Below are 13053 nucleotides of genomic sequence, written 5' to 3'. Positions count from 1 at the left end.
TATCTCTATATTCCTTTTTTGAATTTTGGAGGGTGAATATAAATCCCCAAATTTAGGGGATGAATATCGTTTTCCTAAAATTATGGAGATGAGGTATAGGGATAGGGAACAATATAGAATGGTGTTTTTAGGTGATTTCCTTAAATTTTAAGGATAAAGATATGGAAATGGATGGGGAATGGGTTGGGAAAACACTACTCCATTCCATTTCACAAACCTTAAAAAGTTAAAGAAATTACGTTAAAACATTACTCCATCTCATTCCCCATCCTCATAAAAAAAAATTGGGGGGGGGGGGGGGCGAGGGAATGTGTTTTTAAACATATAACTTTCGCACTTGAGAGTGTCGTCAGGATAATTAGACGATCCGTCTAACTGTCCGCATAGGCCTCTTGTTTATAAATGATTTTAAACACTTTGAAAATAGCTGTTTAAGCCATTTATTGTTCTCAAATACTTTATGAGCTCATTTAGAACGTATTTAACATTATTCCAATGGGATTTGATCTGTACTCACTCTAGATCATAGCTTAAACATGAAGAAACTAATATCACCAAAGTGTGATTGCTCATAACGTCTTTCTAGCAAAGCAAAGCTTCCTTAATGATGAGGCAGGCTATGAACATCAAGAACAAGGTATTTGGAGAGAGAGAGAGAGAGAGAGAGTGTTTATGTTTAAGAGAGGTCAAATGGGTAATTACAACCACATTCAATATGGATAGCCACTGTTGAGGTTAGGACATGTTAGCGTCGTATTAGCAAAGCTTGCTTGCCAAGTCACCTTTTAGACGGACTGTCACAAAATTGTTGGCAGATTAGATTATCCGTTTGATCTCCAAGTCTTTGCCAATATGCAAACTTTTATAAGTACAGCCACAAATGATTAAATGGCTTGTCTAATCAACAATTTCACTAGATTCCTCTAAGCCTTAATACAGACCATCACAAATGATTAGATAGTTTGTCTAGCTAAGAATTTACTAATTTTCAGTTTAGACATTAGACTTATAACTTTTGTAAAATTACCCATTGGCCCGTAACTTTCAAATTGACATATTTGCCAGACAAGTTTTCAAGGTGTTACATGAGCCCAATCCAATCGTCTATATTGCATGAGATCCACCACCAACATACAGTTGTAAATGAGCTAGCAAAGGTCATGATGTTATAAGATAATCAAAAGCATTAAACTCTTATGAGAAGATCGTGAGCAAATTTTCTTTGAGCCATAATAAGTTCATGACTTCTTAATACCCGGTAAATAGTTGAGAAAACAAAGAATTTTCTTGATAAAAGTCAAATGAAAAAAAGGACGTGTTTTTCCTCTTCATTGTTCATACTTCATAGTAAGTAGAATACCATCTAAATAAACCGCAACATGTACGACTCATATTATAGATGAATGTATCTTGTTATCACATAGGTTAATAGTTTTATTTTTATAATAATCACCATTCACCACAACGCGTACCAACAGCTAGACAATTTTGTATTTTCCAAAAGCAAATCACTTAACATAAAAAAACACAAACATAATATTGTTACTTATTCATAAGGTCAAGGACCCCGTATGCCACCACCGACATATCTAAATCTACCAATTTCACATCATCAATTCAATTCAATTCAATAAATAAAATTCAAACCCTAAACCCCCAATCTATCAACTACTACTTTTCCGGTCACCGGAATCCACAATTAACATGCTCGATCGCATCATCGGACCTCGCCGGACACGTCATCTCCACCGCCTCCTCCACAAAAGCAAAGTCACCCTCCTCTGTCTCGCCCTAACCCTCGTCATCCTCCGCGCCAATCTCGGCGCCGGCAAGTTCGGCACGCCGGAGCAAGACTTCAACGACATCCGCCACACCTTTTACCACTTTCGCGGCAAACGCGCCGAGCCACGCCGTGTTCTCGAACAATTACAAACCACAACCGACCAAACGACGTCGTCTGATACCAACAATTACGCTGAATTTGATGTTAATAAGCTGTTTGTGGATGAAGAAGATGATGTTAAGAAGAACCCAGATGGGCCGTACAGTATTGGGCCCAAGATCTCTGATTGGGATGAACAGAGGACTAAATGGTTGAAGCAAAACCCTGGGTTTGGTAATTATGTTAATGGGTTTAAGCCTAGGGTGTTGTTGGTAACCGGAACCGTGCGAGAACCCGGTTGGTAATCATTATTTGTTGAAAAGTATTAAGAACAAGATTGATTATTGTAGGATTCATGGGATTGAGATCTTTTATAACATGGCGTTGCTCGATGCCGAAATGGCGGGGTTTTGGGCGAAGCTTCCGTTGATTAGGAAGCTGTTGTTGAGTCATCCGGAGGTCGAGTTTTTGTGGTGGATGGATAGTGACGCGATGTTTACGAATATGGCGTTTGAGATACCGTGGGAGAGGTATAAAGATCGGAACTTGGTGATGCACGGGTGGAATGAGATGGTGTATGATCAGAAGAATTGGATCGGGTTGAACACTGGGAGTTTCTTGTTGAGGAATTGTCAGTGGTCGTTGGATTTGATTGATGTGTGGGCTCCGATGGGGCCGAAAGGGAAGATTAGAGAGGAAGCGGGGAGGCTTTTGACGCGGGAGCTTAAGGATCGACCGGTTTTCGAAGCGGATGATCAGTCGGCGATGGTTTGGATATTGGCTTCGCAGAAGGAGAAATGGGCGGATAAGGTTTATTTGGAGAATCATTATTATCTTCACGGGTATTGGGGGATTTTGGTTGATCGGTACGAGGAAATGATAGCGAGTTACCATCCGGGTCTTGGTGATCATAGATGGCCGCTTGTGACTCATTTTGTCGGGTGTAAACCGTGTGGGAAGTTTGGTGATTACCCGGTTGAAAGATGTTTGAAACAAATGGACCGCGCGTTTAACTTTGGGGATAATCAGATTTTGCGGATGTATGGGTTTACTCATAAGTCGCTTGCCAGCAGGAGGGTGAAACAAACGAGAAATGATAGTAGTAATCCGCTTGAAGTGAAGGATGAGCTCGGTTTGCTGCATCCTGCGTATAAAGCTGTTAAGGTACCGTCGACTTGAATATGAAGGGGAAATGGAATACGAAATAGAGTTTGATGATTGATATTTGATCTAGTTTGTTTATTTTCGCTCACGAGATGTTATCGTGGTCTGCATTATGATACATTTGAAGTTGGCGTTTGTATCGTTGTTGGGTCCGTCGTCGAATGTCATAACACGTTGACTGTATTGGTTTTTTTTTTCTTGTTATTAGAAAGTTTAATTTATATGGAAAACAAACTATAGTTTGAGCCAACTTTTGTTGCTAAACATTATCAAGAAAAAAAATGTCTTATTTCTAGTGTGTTTTTTTGTTTGATTTTGGTTGAAATGATTAATTAAGAGAATATAGTTTATATATTATATGAATTGTTATGAGGCTTGCATCATACAACATGTTTGTTAAATGAGAGAACATGGTGTGAGTCAACTCACATGAGATCTTGATTCATGAAAAATTATTCTTGTTGGATTTGAGTCAATGCGTAGGTTTAGGATCCAATGATTTTAGAATAACAGCACATGGTGGTTAATGGCGGTTAGGTGCTTACGTTAACGTCAATGATCCTTGGCTCAGCTTGCAGATGTTGGCTGGCTTAATTGTGACTCCATGAGGCATGGGGATGCACCACAACACATGCGGCAAAAATTTATGGGAACTACCTGAGGGGTCTCGTTTCGATTCCAACAAGTGTATGTCACTAATAGGGGAAAATACCATTGTACTAGGATTCAAACACGGGTAAGGTGGTAAGCCTTTCAGAGTCTCCCGATAACCAGTTGCATTAAAGCCGTTAAAAAGATTGATTAGGTTAACTGTGGTTTTTCTCTTTTACAAATTTACTAGTTAAGGTGTGATCTAAAAGAAGATTTTTGGAGTATTCATTATGGGCTAATTAGGTAACAGGTCATGTAGGCTTGGGTCCAATGCTTTTATGTCGCCTGTCGGTCTTTTGGATTTTAATAAGTAATTGATTATTTCCTATGTTTTAATCTTTAAACCATAAGTTTCTAGTAGGTAATGTTATAATGATCTATAATGAAATATGATATATTGTAACTTCAGAAAATGATTCCCTTAAGTCTAAAATTATATTACAAGGATTAAATAAAATTTCACAATTTAGAGGGTGATATATAAAGTTAAAACCAAAAATATAAGTTTTACCATTCACATCAATATGTAGGATTTGGGTGTGAAATTGGTGTCCATACCGGATGGTCCTACATAGTGGAAGTGTAATTAGTATAAATGTAAATGATTGTGATTTTGTGTAATTGCAATTGAAGAAAACGAAAATAAGATTTGGTAATAATTAATATAAGCTTATAAAAATAAATAAATGAAAAATAATAACCATTCTGGTAAATAATTTTTTATCAACCCTATTAAAAAAGAATTCGTATATTTTGTCAACTTTTATTTAATTTCTAAAATAAATAATATTTAATAGATTTTTTTATGTTGTACTATTGTAATTTTTAGAGAAGTAGATGAAGATAGATTCAAGGAGTTATAAATTTTTTTCTACATAAATAGTATAATATGTCTTTTAATTTAACTTATATTAAACGATTTAAAAAAATGAATAAGAGTAATATTAAGAATGACCAAAATGCCTTCATGTATATGTTATATTGGTATTTTTCTATTAAAATTAAGTAGAAGTTAGTGTTGATACTTGATATCCATAAGTGTTACAAAATTTAAGTCACATACCTCAAATTACTTCTCAACACCAAGCCTCAAACCTTTAACATTTGACAAACCATCAGAACCATTTGCGTAAATAACTAATACAATTAAAATTATGTGGCGCGTTTCTACATGTGTGGACAGTGAAACCACGACCTCCATACATGGTTATGTGTAAATACCGTGTGGGAAATTGAGAATGATGTGATGTTTACGTGACAATTTTCATACTTGTTGAATGTGGAATCAAATCCCGTGATCTTATAAATGGATGATTTTCACAAAAGAAACTTCATGACATATGTACATGTATAATAAGTGTCTGGTTCTTGAGGTGGTGAGTTTGATTGATTGACTAAAACTGATGACGCTAAAAACAATAACATGTTGGGCTTGTATTATTATCTTAGATCTTTATTAGTTATTTTTGTTTTAGAAACCAAGACTTGTGGTTTTGGAATAAAGTCAATAAATATTGGGGACTGAAACTTGGGGTGGTTTGAACATTGATAAAGACAACCATATGCTTTCAATCGATTTTGATTTTGTTTTCATGAGCGGGAACACTCCATGTTCTATGTGCGTTTGTAATGGTTCAAATGATTTGGGGTGAGTTTATATTGTAAACATGTCAACAAAACTACTTGTTGCAATAATTATGGAAATTTTGGATTAAGTAACTGTTAAATAATTTGGGTGTTACACCTTTTTAACATGCATGGCTCTTGGTTTTAGAGTGATTTGTGCTTGATTTGATCGGGTATGGGCGTGCCGATAACTTGTGAACAAATGACATAACTTAAATAAAAACTGCAGTGAAATAAAACATGAAACCGTAAGTTCCTAAGTACTGGGAGAAGCCCAGGGGTCCGACCGCGTGTTTGTTAAGGAATGAGTGGCCAACTCATGCACAATAGCTTGGTTAAAGGAACTCATCAGAGCCTTAACAAATGCGAGTCTTCATAGAGAATTTGTCATTGCTTATGGACCCGAACCTAGGTGATGTACCTGTGATCAGGATGAAGCTTGGGTGGAACTAAGTGGAGATATAAACCAAACATGTTGAAGAATCAACGAATGAGTTGTGGTTAAGTGTGAAATGCCACTCTAACTCAGAGCTAGTTGTTTATCCTCGAAACGCGCTGAGGCACAAAAGTTGGCTGGACATCTAGAGGCAAAGCATTGTTTCGGTGAAGGCCGCTAGAGCGGTACCAAATTGAAGCAAACTTTGAATATTAGATATGACCTTAAAATAACGATGATCAATTTCAGCCAATGTGACGATTAGTGATAAGCTTCCTCGTCGAGATGAAAACAACCCGGATCACCAACTAAGGCCTTTAAATGATTGCTTAGAGATAAAGAAGGTAGGAATGTAGGGACAACTAGAAGGTTTGCTTAGAAACAACCACCCTTGAAAGAGTGCGTAATAACTCAATAATCGAGCGCTCTTGCGCCAAAGATGAGCGAAGCTAAGTGATCTACCGAAGCTATGAGATGCAAAGTAAATCTGTAGGAAACATTCTAATAACTAAATAAAATTTTAAATCATCAGTCTCATAAGTCATAACAATATATATTAAGTTTATTAAATTTTTCCCCATTTTATTTAGTTACTAAATATTATTGTTTCATCACCTAGCTGTCTATTATAGCATATACTTGTCTCAAAATATATAAAAGAAAAAGGAAAAAGTAAAAATGACAAAAGTTGTAAACAAGTTACTAGTAGATGTGGTGAGTAAGTACATCATATGTTTCTAGTTGTTTGTTACTTTGGGAGTGAAAGTAAAGTAAAGTAAAGTAAAGTAAAGTAAAGTAAAGTTATTATTATTGCGGCCCTCTTAAATCTCCTTCAAACTCCACCTTTTCTTTTCTCTCTCTAAACAAAACGCATAAACCCTAGCTTCTGTTTCACTTATTATTCTCACATTCATTCTATTCTCTCCGTACACATACACACGCAATCAATCTTCTCATCTCACAGTCACCTTCAATCAATCAATCAATCAATCAGTCTATTGTCATGGATACTCATACTCTACCTGCTGCTGATAACCACCACAATTTCACCGTAGCCTCCATCAATCTCCTCGCTTCAACACCTCCCACACATCTTTCCGGTCCTCTGTCAGCGAGTTTCCGGTCCGCTTCAGGCTTCCCGGAGCTCCAGTTCTTCCTTGAACCCGACGGACAACACTCGCTTAACTTCAACCTCACTACCACTCAGGTATTCTATTATTATTATTATTATTATTATTGTTCTTTCTGTTATTCAATTCGCCGTGTTGTAGAAGCCGCTAGGCGCTAGTCCCCTGGTGCGGTAGTGATTAATTGGATTGGAATCTATTTGTGGTTTATTTAAATGTACATATCTTTACTAAATTTTATATATATATATTATTTTTTCAATGTTGAGTGATCTTGAACAAATAACAATTAATCAGCTGCTAAAGGTACCGACTAGTCGGGATGTTTAGAACCATGGTTGAAGTATGTTAGGCATGCGCGTTGTTTTCATCAAATTAGGGCTTTGTTTGCATTAACTGGATTATGTTTTGATTAGTTTGTTAACTCCTGAGTGCTTGGAATATTGATATTGTTATGAATTTGTTGGTAAAGTTTTATGGTCATTGGGTGAAGGATTAGTGATTTAGTGCTTTCAATGTCAGAGTCCACCTTTGAAAGTATATAAATTATAATGCTGTTTGAGTTGTAAATCTGACTAGCACTTAAATCTTTCAGTTGGTTGATGGAATGATGTCATTTTGTGGGTCCCGTATTTGTGAATTGGTGTATGCTGAAACTTGAATAGAGTTATAGGGATGAGATAATTCAAATTACAATGTGACATCATAAAGAAAATATTTGGTTTGTATTCATCTGTTTGTTTCTTACTATTTTGGGGCTTTCAGCTTTTCAGGTTAGGTGAAGTTCAATCACTTTGTGTATCGGAAGGTTCTGAGACCATCAAAGAGGTAGGCCGATGTGAATTAACTTTTATCGGTTATATTTCATATTTTCTACAATTGATTGGTTTAACATTTCACGTTTAACATTCTGAACCTTTAATTTGTGTTACTAATTATTATTATATGATGTACAATGTGCATACATTGGTAAACTTTGACTAATAATATTCTCACATTTGAATCAGAAAACCTATTCGAAGGGGATTACTATTCATTTTAAAGACGAGGAAGAGAGTAGCTCCTTTCATAGTGCATTTGAGCTATGGAAAAGTAAAGTGAATGTTCAAGGTTTGTTGCCTTTTGCAAGCATTATATATCATATATTGATGTTATAGTTTTGTTTCACTTTTGCAATTTATTTTATTACATGATTACACCTAGTGAGATGAAACAAAAGAGTGAAAATATTAATCAGTGGGATTGTATATTTTTTTTGTAGCAGCAAATGCTGGTACTAAATAGAGATGCTTATTTATTGTTTCTTTTACAGGATCAACCTTACCAAACGGAACAATTTCTTCTTCTAAAAGCAAATTTGATGATAAAATAGAATCATCTTCTGCTAAAATGTACTTTCATTACTACGGGCAACTGCTTCATCAGCAAAATATGATGCAGGACTATGTGAGAACAGGTCATTATACCATCTTGTGCTTTTCCAGGCTAATGTTAGCATGCATTAATGCTAGGATGTATTAGTTTGTTTCAATAAGCATGGTTTGCATATTTATTTTGGGATTTTATTGAGTTGAATTGCAAGATAAATGTTTATTATCAGGTTCATACTATGCTGCGGTTATGGAGAATCAAGCAGATTTTGCTGGGCGGGTAGTGGTTGATGTTGGTGCTGGAAGTGGCATATTATCACTGTTTGCTGCTCAGGTGTGTACTAATTGGTACTTGCGTAGGGTGTTTGGATTTGTGTTTTGAAACTGATTAGCTGATTATTGCAACTTGAAGTCGCAATAGGTTTTTTTATTGGTTGGATAAAAAAGATTCTGCTTTTGATATTTTTAAAAAGACACTTTTGGATGATCGGTTGCATACCAACTGCAAGTCAGTAACAAATAAAAACTTACTATTGCGACTTCGGTATCACAATCACTTGGAAAATGCACATCCAAACTCTCATGTGCTTCACATACATCTCATTTTATGATGTGTTGTCACGTACACTGATTAATCACACATGTTCTTGGCACTTGTTAGGCTGGTGCAAAGCATGTTTATGCTGTGGAAGCATCTGAAATGGCTGGTTATGCTCAAAAGCTTATTGCTGGGAACCCTAGTCTGGCACAAAGAATTACGGTTGTTTTTTAATACATATTATACCACTTTAAATCTTGGATGTGTTATGCTTAGCGGACATGCTGCCATTGAAATGTAGGTTATCAAGGGCAAAGTTGAAGAAGTAGAGTTGCCTGAGAAAGCCGATATATTAATATCAGAGCCTATGGGTTAGTTTATTAATCATTATAACCATATTTCTATCGTGTTGCTATTGATGATTTGAAAAAAAAATTATTTTTCACTTGTTATGCCATTACTGCCTCCTACTTACAGGCACTCTATTAGTGAATGAAAGAATGCTTGAGTCGTACGTCATTGCAAGAGATCGGTTTCTTGTTCCTAATGGGAAAATGTTCCCAACTGTTGGAAGGTGATTTTTATTTTAATTCAAATACAAACTAAATGAACTGCCATGTTAAGTTCAATTCTAATGTTGTAGTTGATAATTTTTCCTAAATTTCCATAACTCTCATGTATTATAGACAAGAAACAATGTACACAAAATGTTATGCCATTTAATCCGAGTTCTCCGTGTTCTTTTCTTTATATTGCAGAATTTACATGGCACCATTCAGCGACGAGTATCTCTATGTTGAAGTTGCAAACAAGGTATGTGTATTTTATATTGTTTCTGATATTATTTGTTTAATGTGTCTGCCTTCGTTTTATTATTATAGATCAAGAGTATCTTGATTAATATTCAAACATATATGATATCACTATAAGTGGTATACTTGTTTGAATTATTCTTGTTTGTTATGCAGGCCCTATTTTGGCAGCAACAGAACTATTATGGGGTTGATTTGACATCATTACATGGAACTGCATTCCAAGGATATTTTTCACAGGTTTGTCTTTCTTGCTTACACAAAGTAGGCCAACTTGTATGCCATTGATGTTCATAAGGTTTCTCGAAGCTTCTTATGTTCAATTATCACAATCTTGTTTACTATATACCACACGTTATAATCGTATCTTTTTTTTAAACTATGGTTCTCACTTCTCAGTTACTTTATGACTTTTCAATATTGATTGTCATTCTTGATATATCTATTTCTCTTTATCTAAAATAAGGTATTTGGTTGAAATTGTTTTGCAGCCGGTGGTTGATGCTTTTGACCCAAGGTTATTGGTGGCTCCTGCAGTTTCCCATGTCATCAATTTTACTACTATCAAGGTATTGCAATTTTTAACTGATAATGAACGATTAATCTTACAATTTTACATCTTAATCATCTTCAAGAATTTGTGTACATTTTTCTAAAAAAGGAACTCTGTTGTTGTTCATTGTTTAGGGTTAAAAGATATGAAAAAGCCTGTGTTTATAAACATGAGTAGACCTTAATATTACCCTACGAAAATAGTTTTTGGCTGGTTCATGTTTGTCAGTAAATGAATATACACGTTACACTTGCTTTATAATTTCATTTTTAGGAAGAGGACTTGTATGAAATTGACGTACCATTGAAATTCACAGCGTCTGTCGGCACAAGAATACATGGTCTGGCATGTTGGTTTGATGTTTTATTTAATGGCAGGTGATGATCTTATGCTGTTAAGTGTGTATTTATATGGGTCGGGTCGGGTTGTGTTGGCTCTTAAATATGATTTAAAAACTATATTATCACAATTTTATTCTATCTGAATAAAACAGTTCAAAAGGTTGTATGCATTAATTGCGATTTGGGGCGACCTTTTATTGTATATATCACATTATACATAGGTTGAAACTTATGACCTGTGAACTAGTATGTGCACTAATTAAGTTTTGTGTATTAAATTTGTCGACCTACAGCACTGTTCAAAGGTGGCTAACCACGGCTCCTGGTGCACCCACAACTCATTGGTACCAATTACGTTGTGTCCTAGCTCAACCCATATACGTCATGCCTGGTCAAGAAATTACAGGTCGTCTTCACATGATTGCTCACAGTGCTCAGAGTTACACAATCAACTTAACTATGTCAGGTCAGTTAAAAGATTATTATTATTATTATTAGTTGATAAACTATACTCAATCATGTAACCGTATGTGACTGTTTGAGATTTGTGTTTTGTAGCTAAAATGTGGGGGCCGGGTGCTGAACAAGGAGGAATATTACAAACATCAAGCGGCAGATTTGATCTAAAAGAACCATATTATCGTATGTCTCAACCACAAGCATACTCAGCGTCCCAAGATCAGCAATCAAATCAGTTGTTACAGTCACAGGTACACATAACCTTAAAAACATGTTCTACATTTTTTTTTCTATACTCTGCTGATCTGGATTTTGTTGGCTGCCATTTTAGGATCTACAGCTTCCATCTTTGGACGAAGACGGTTCAGATTTTATTGTACAACCACAAAATGATTCGACCGTCCAAATTCATTGAGTCTTCGTGAAGAAATGCATTTGAGATGTTTACAAATGGTGATCGATCCATGATGTAACATTATACAAGGCACCGTGAAATGTCAGGCGCCCAAGACTGTTCTTTACTCTTGTGCAATGCCTGTAAATTAGGTTGACCTTTCTGTTGCATTTTTTATTTTTTAGAGTGTTTCTTCTTCCTGTTTAAAAAGTTTGACTAATAATTTATTTCTAGCTTCTAGTGGAAGTAGACTTTGATGTCAATGAAGTCATTTGATCATTAACTCTTTACTTTAGAGAAGATTACAAGGATGTGTCAGACTACTAAAGTTTCGGTCGTCCCATTCAAAGCTACAATTACAAAACGTCTAAAATATGTAATACACGTGCTCAGTTCGTTTAGCTTATAGCTTTTATAACGTCTGACCAGGTTATAACTTGATTGGATTATTCGATCATGTTTAGGTTACATGACTTTAAGCGTGCTTGGATTGAGGTTGTCATTAACATGAATAAATTTACGGGTTGTGTTAAATCAACTAAATCATCTTGGTTGCTATACCCATCGGTGGATTGTACTTGTGTTCGGTCAGTCATTTTCGGAATAAAAATGGAAACGTAATTAACCCAAACAACCAACGCAAACCTCGGTCGGTCAACCAACGAGTAGTTGGCCATTTTTTTATCGACAAATGGCACTCTCTTATTGGTTATTATATATTGTGATGGTTTATTAATGTTGTTTTGACCTGAACCAAAATTATAGTTTTTAAAATTATCCATTTAGATTCAATAATTGTGTTGGTTAAAATCTGAACCAACTGGTTAAACTATTCGGACCATTTTTTAAAAATTTGTCCTTCAGACTCAAACTATTTTGACCCGTTACAAATTTTGTAAAACAAGCCGTTGTGAGCTATATCGGTTTTTATTAAAGTAGTTATGACATAAACCAAAGTTACCATTCTTTAAAATGACCTGTACGTATTCGATGGTTGTCTCTCGTCAAATAAGAATGAAACATATGATGCGATTGTAGTCCAAAATGTGACAAACACGATTTGATAATAGGATTGCAAATTCGAAAAGTGTACATTAAACGCAAAAACATACAAAAACTTTTATAAAATAAACAATAACCTTCAATAAAAAAATGGTGGATGGGTCATCACCAATGCATTTTGGCATGCATTTGGTAAATGTTTCATATGATTTGGAAGAGGGATGCAAGAGAGAATGTCTTTTGCATTTAGAGCATATGTTCATGGGTGTCTATATGGTGTCGTTTGTATGTAAAAACGGAAGTAACAAACCACTTGTCTCATTAGAGTGATACCGTCTAACACCATTGGTCTGTGGACAAGGACAAAAGCAAACGGTTGAGAGTTGGGCAAACTCATATTTAAATATAATTAAATAATATAAAATAAAAAACCATTTAATTGGTCGATTAGTTTTTAAAAATTTGTATCTCTTACTTTGTTCTAGTTTTTTTTTTAAATGTTGTATGTTATAATTTAAGTTTAAAGTGTGTTTTTATCTCGGAATTGTTTATTTTTTATTAATGCTTTTTTATCTTTTATTATTTAAGTTATTTAACATTTACAAAATATAAAAAATAATTAATTATAAAAGATATAAAATGATATTAAATTAAATAAGGGGAAAAGTAGATGAAGAGATAGATGGTGAGGTTGCGGT

The 13053-nt window shown here is 35.1% G+C and overlaps 1 protein-coding gene and 1 pseudogene across 1 annotated transcript; both read left to right on the top strand.

The window, feature by feature from the left end:
- Positions 1-1535: 1535 nt before the first annotated feature.
- LOC143544499 (xyloglucan 6-xylosyltransferase 2 pseudogene) lies at positions 1536-3296 on the top strand (annotated as a pseudogene).
- A 3312-nt stretch (positions 3297-6608) lies between these two features.
- Positions 6609-11754, top strand: LOC143544498 (putative histone-arginine methyltransferase 1.3). Its single transcript, XM_077036594.1, has 15 exons — positions 6609-6966; positions 7652-7714; positions 7894-7996; positions 8199-8342; positions 8487-8590; positions 8918-9016; positions 9096-9165; positions 9272-9368; positions 9553-9607; positions 9763-9846; positions 10098-10175; positions 10433-10536; positions 10794-10966; positions 11059-11210; positions 11291-11754. Exons 1-15 carry the CDS (start codon positions 6763-6765, stop codon positions 11372-11374), a joined length of 1614 nt encoding a protein of 537 aa, XP_076892709.1. The 5' UTR covers positions 6609-6762; the 3' UTR covers positions 11375-11754.
- Positions 11755-13053: the final 1299 nt, after the last annotated feature.

Source organism: Bidens hawaiensis, unplaced genomic scaffold, assembly GCF_021521415.1.
Source record: "Bidens hawaiensis isolate Kalapana, Puna unplaced genomic scaffold, B.hawaiensis_p1.1 tig00013584_1, whole genome shotgun sequence".
In the NCBI taxonomy this organism is placed as follows: domain Eukaryota; kingdom Viridiplantae; phylum Streptophyta; class Magnoliopsida; order Asterales; family Asteraceae; genus Bidens; species Bidens hawaiensis.
Note: the sequence above shows the minus strand (reverse complement) of the source record. Positions and strands in the feature narration are given on the sequence as shown.

Excerpts from the sequence above, each read along its gene's own strand:
- LOC143544498 (XM_077036594.1), top strand. The coding sequence starts at position 6,763 with ATGGATACTCATACTCTACCTGCTGCTGATAACCACCACAATTTCACC. Across the intron at positions 9,166-9,271 it reads ATTAATATCAGAGCCTATGG|GCACTCTATTAGTGAATGAA; the intron begins GTTAGTTTATTA and ends TCCTACTTACAG. Across the intron at positions 9,608-9,762 it reads ATGTTGAAGTTGCAAACAAG|GCCCTATTTTGGCAGCAACA; the intron begins GTATGTGTATTT and ends TTTGTTATGCAG.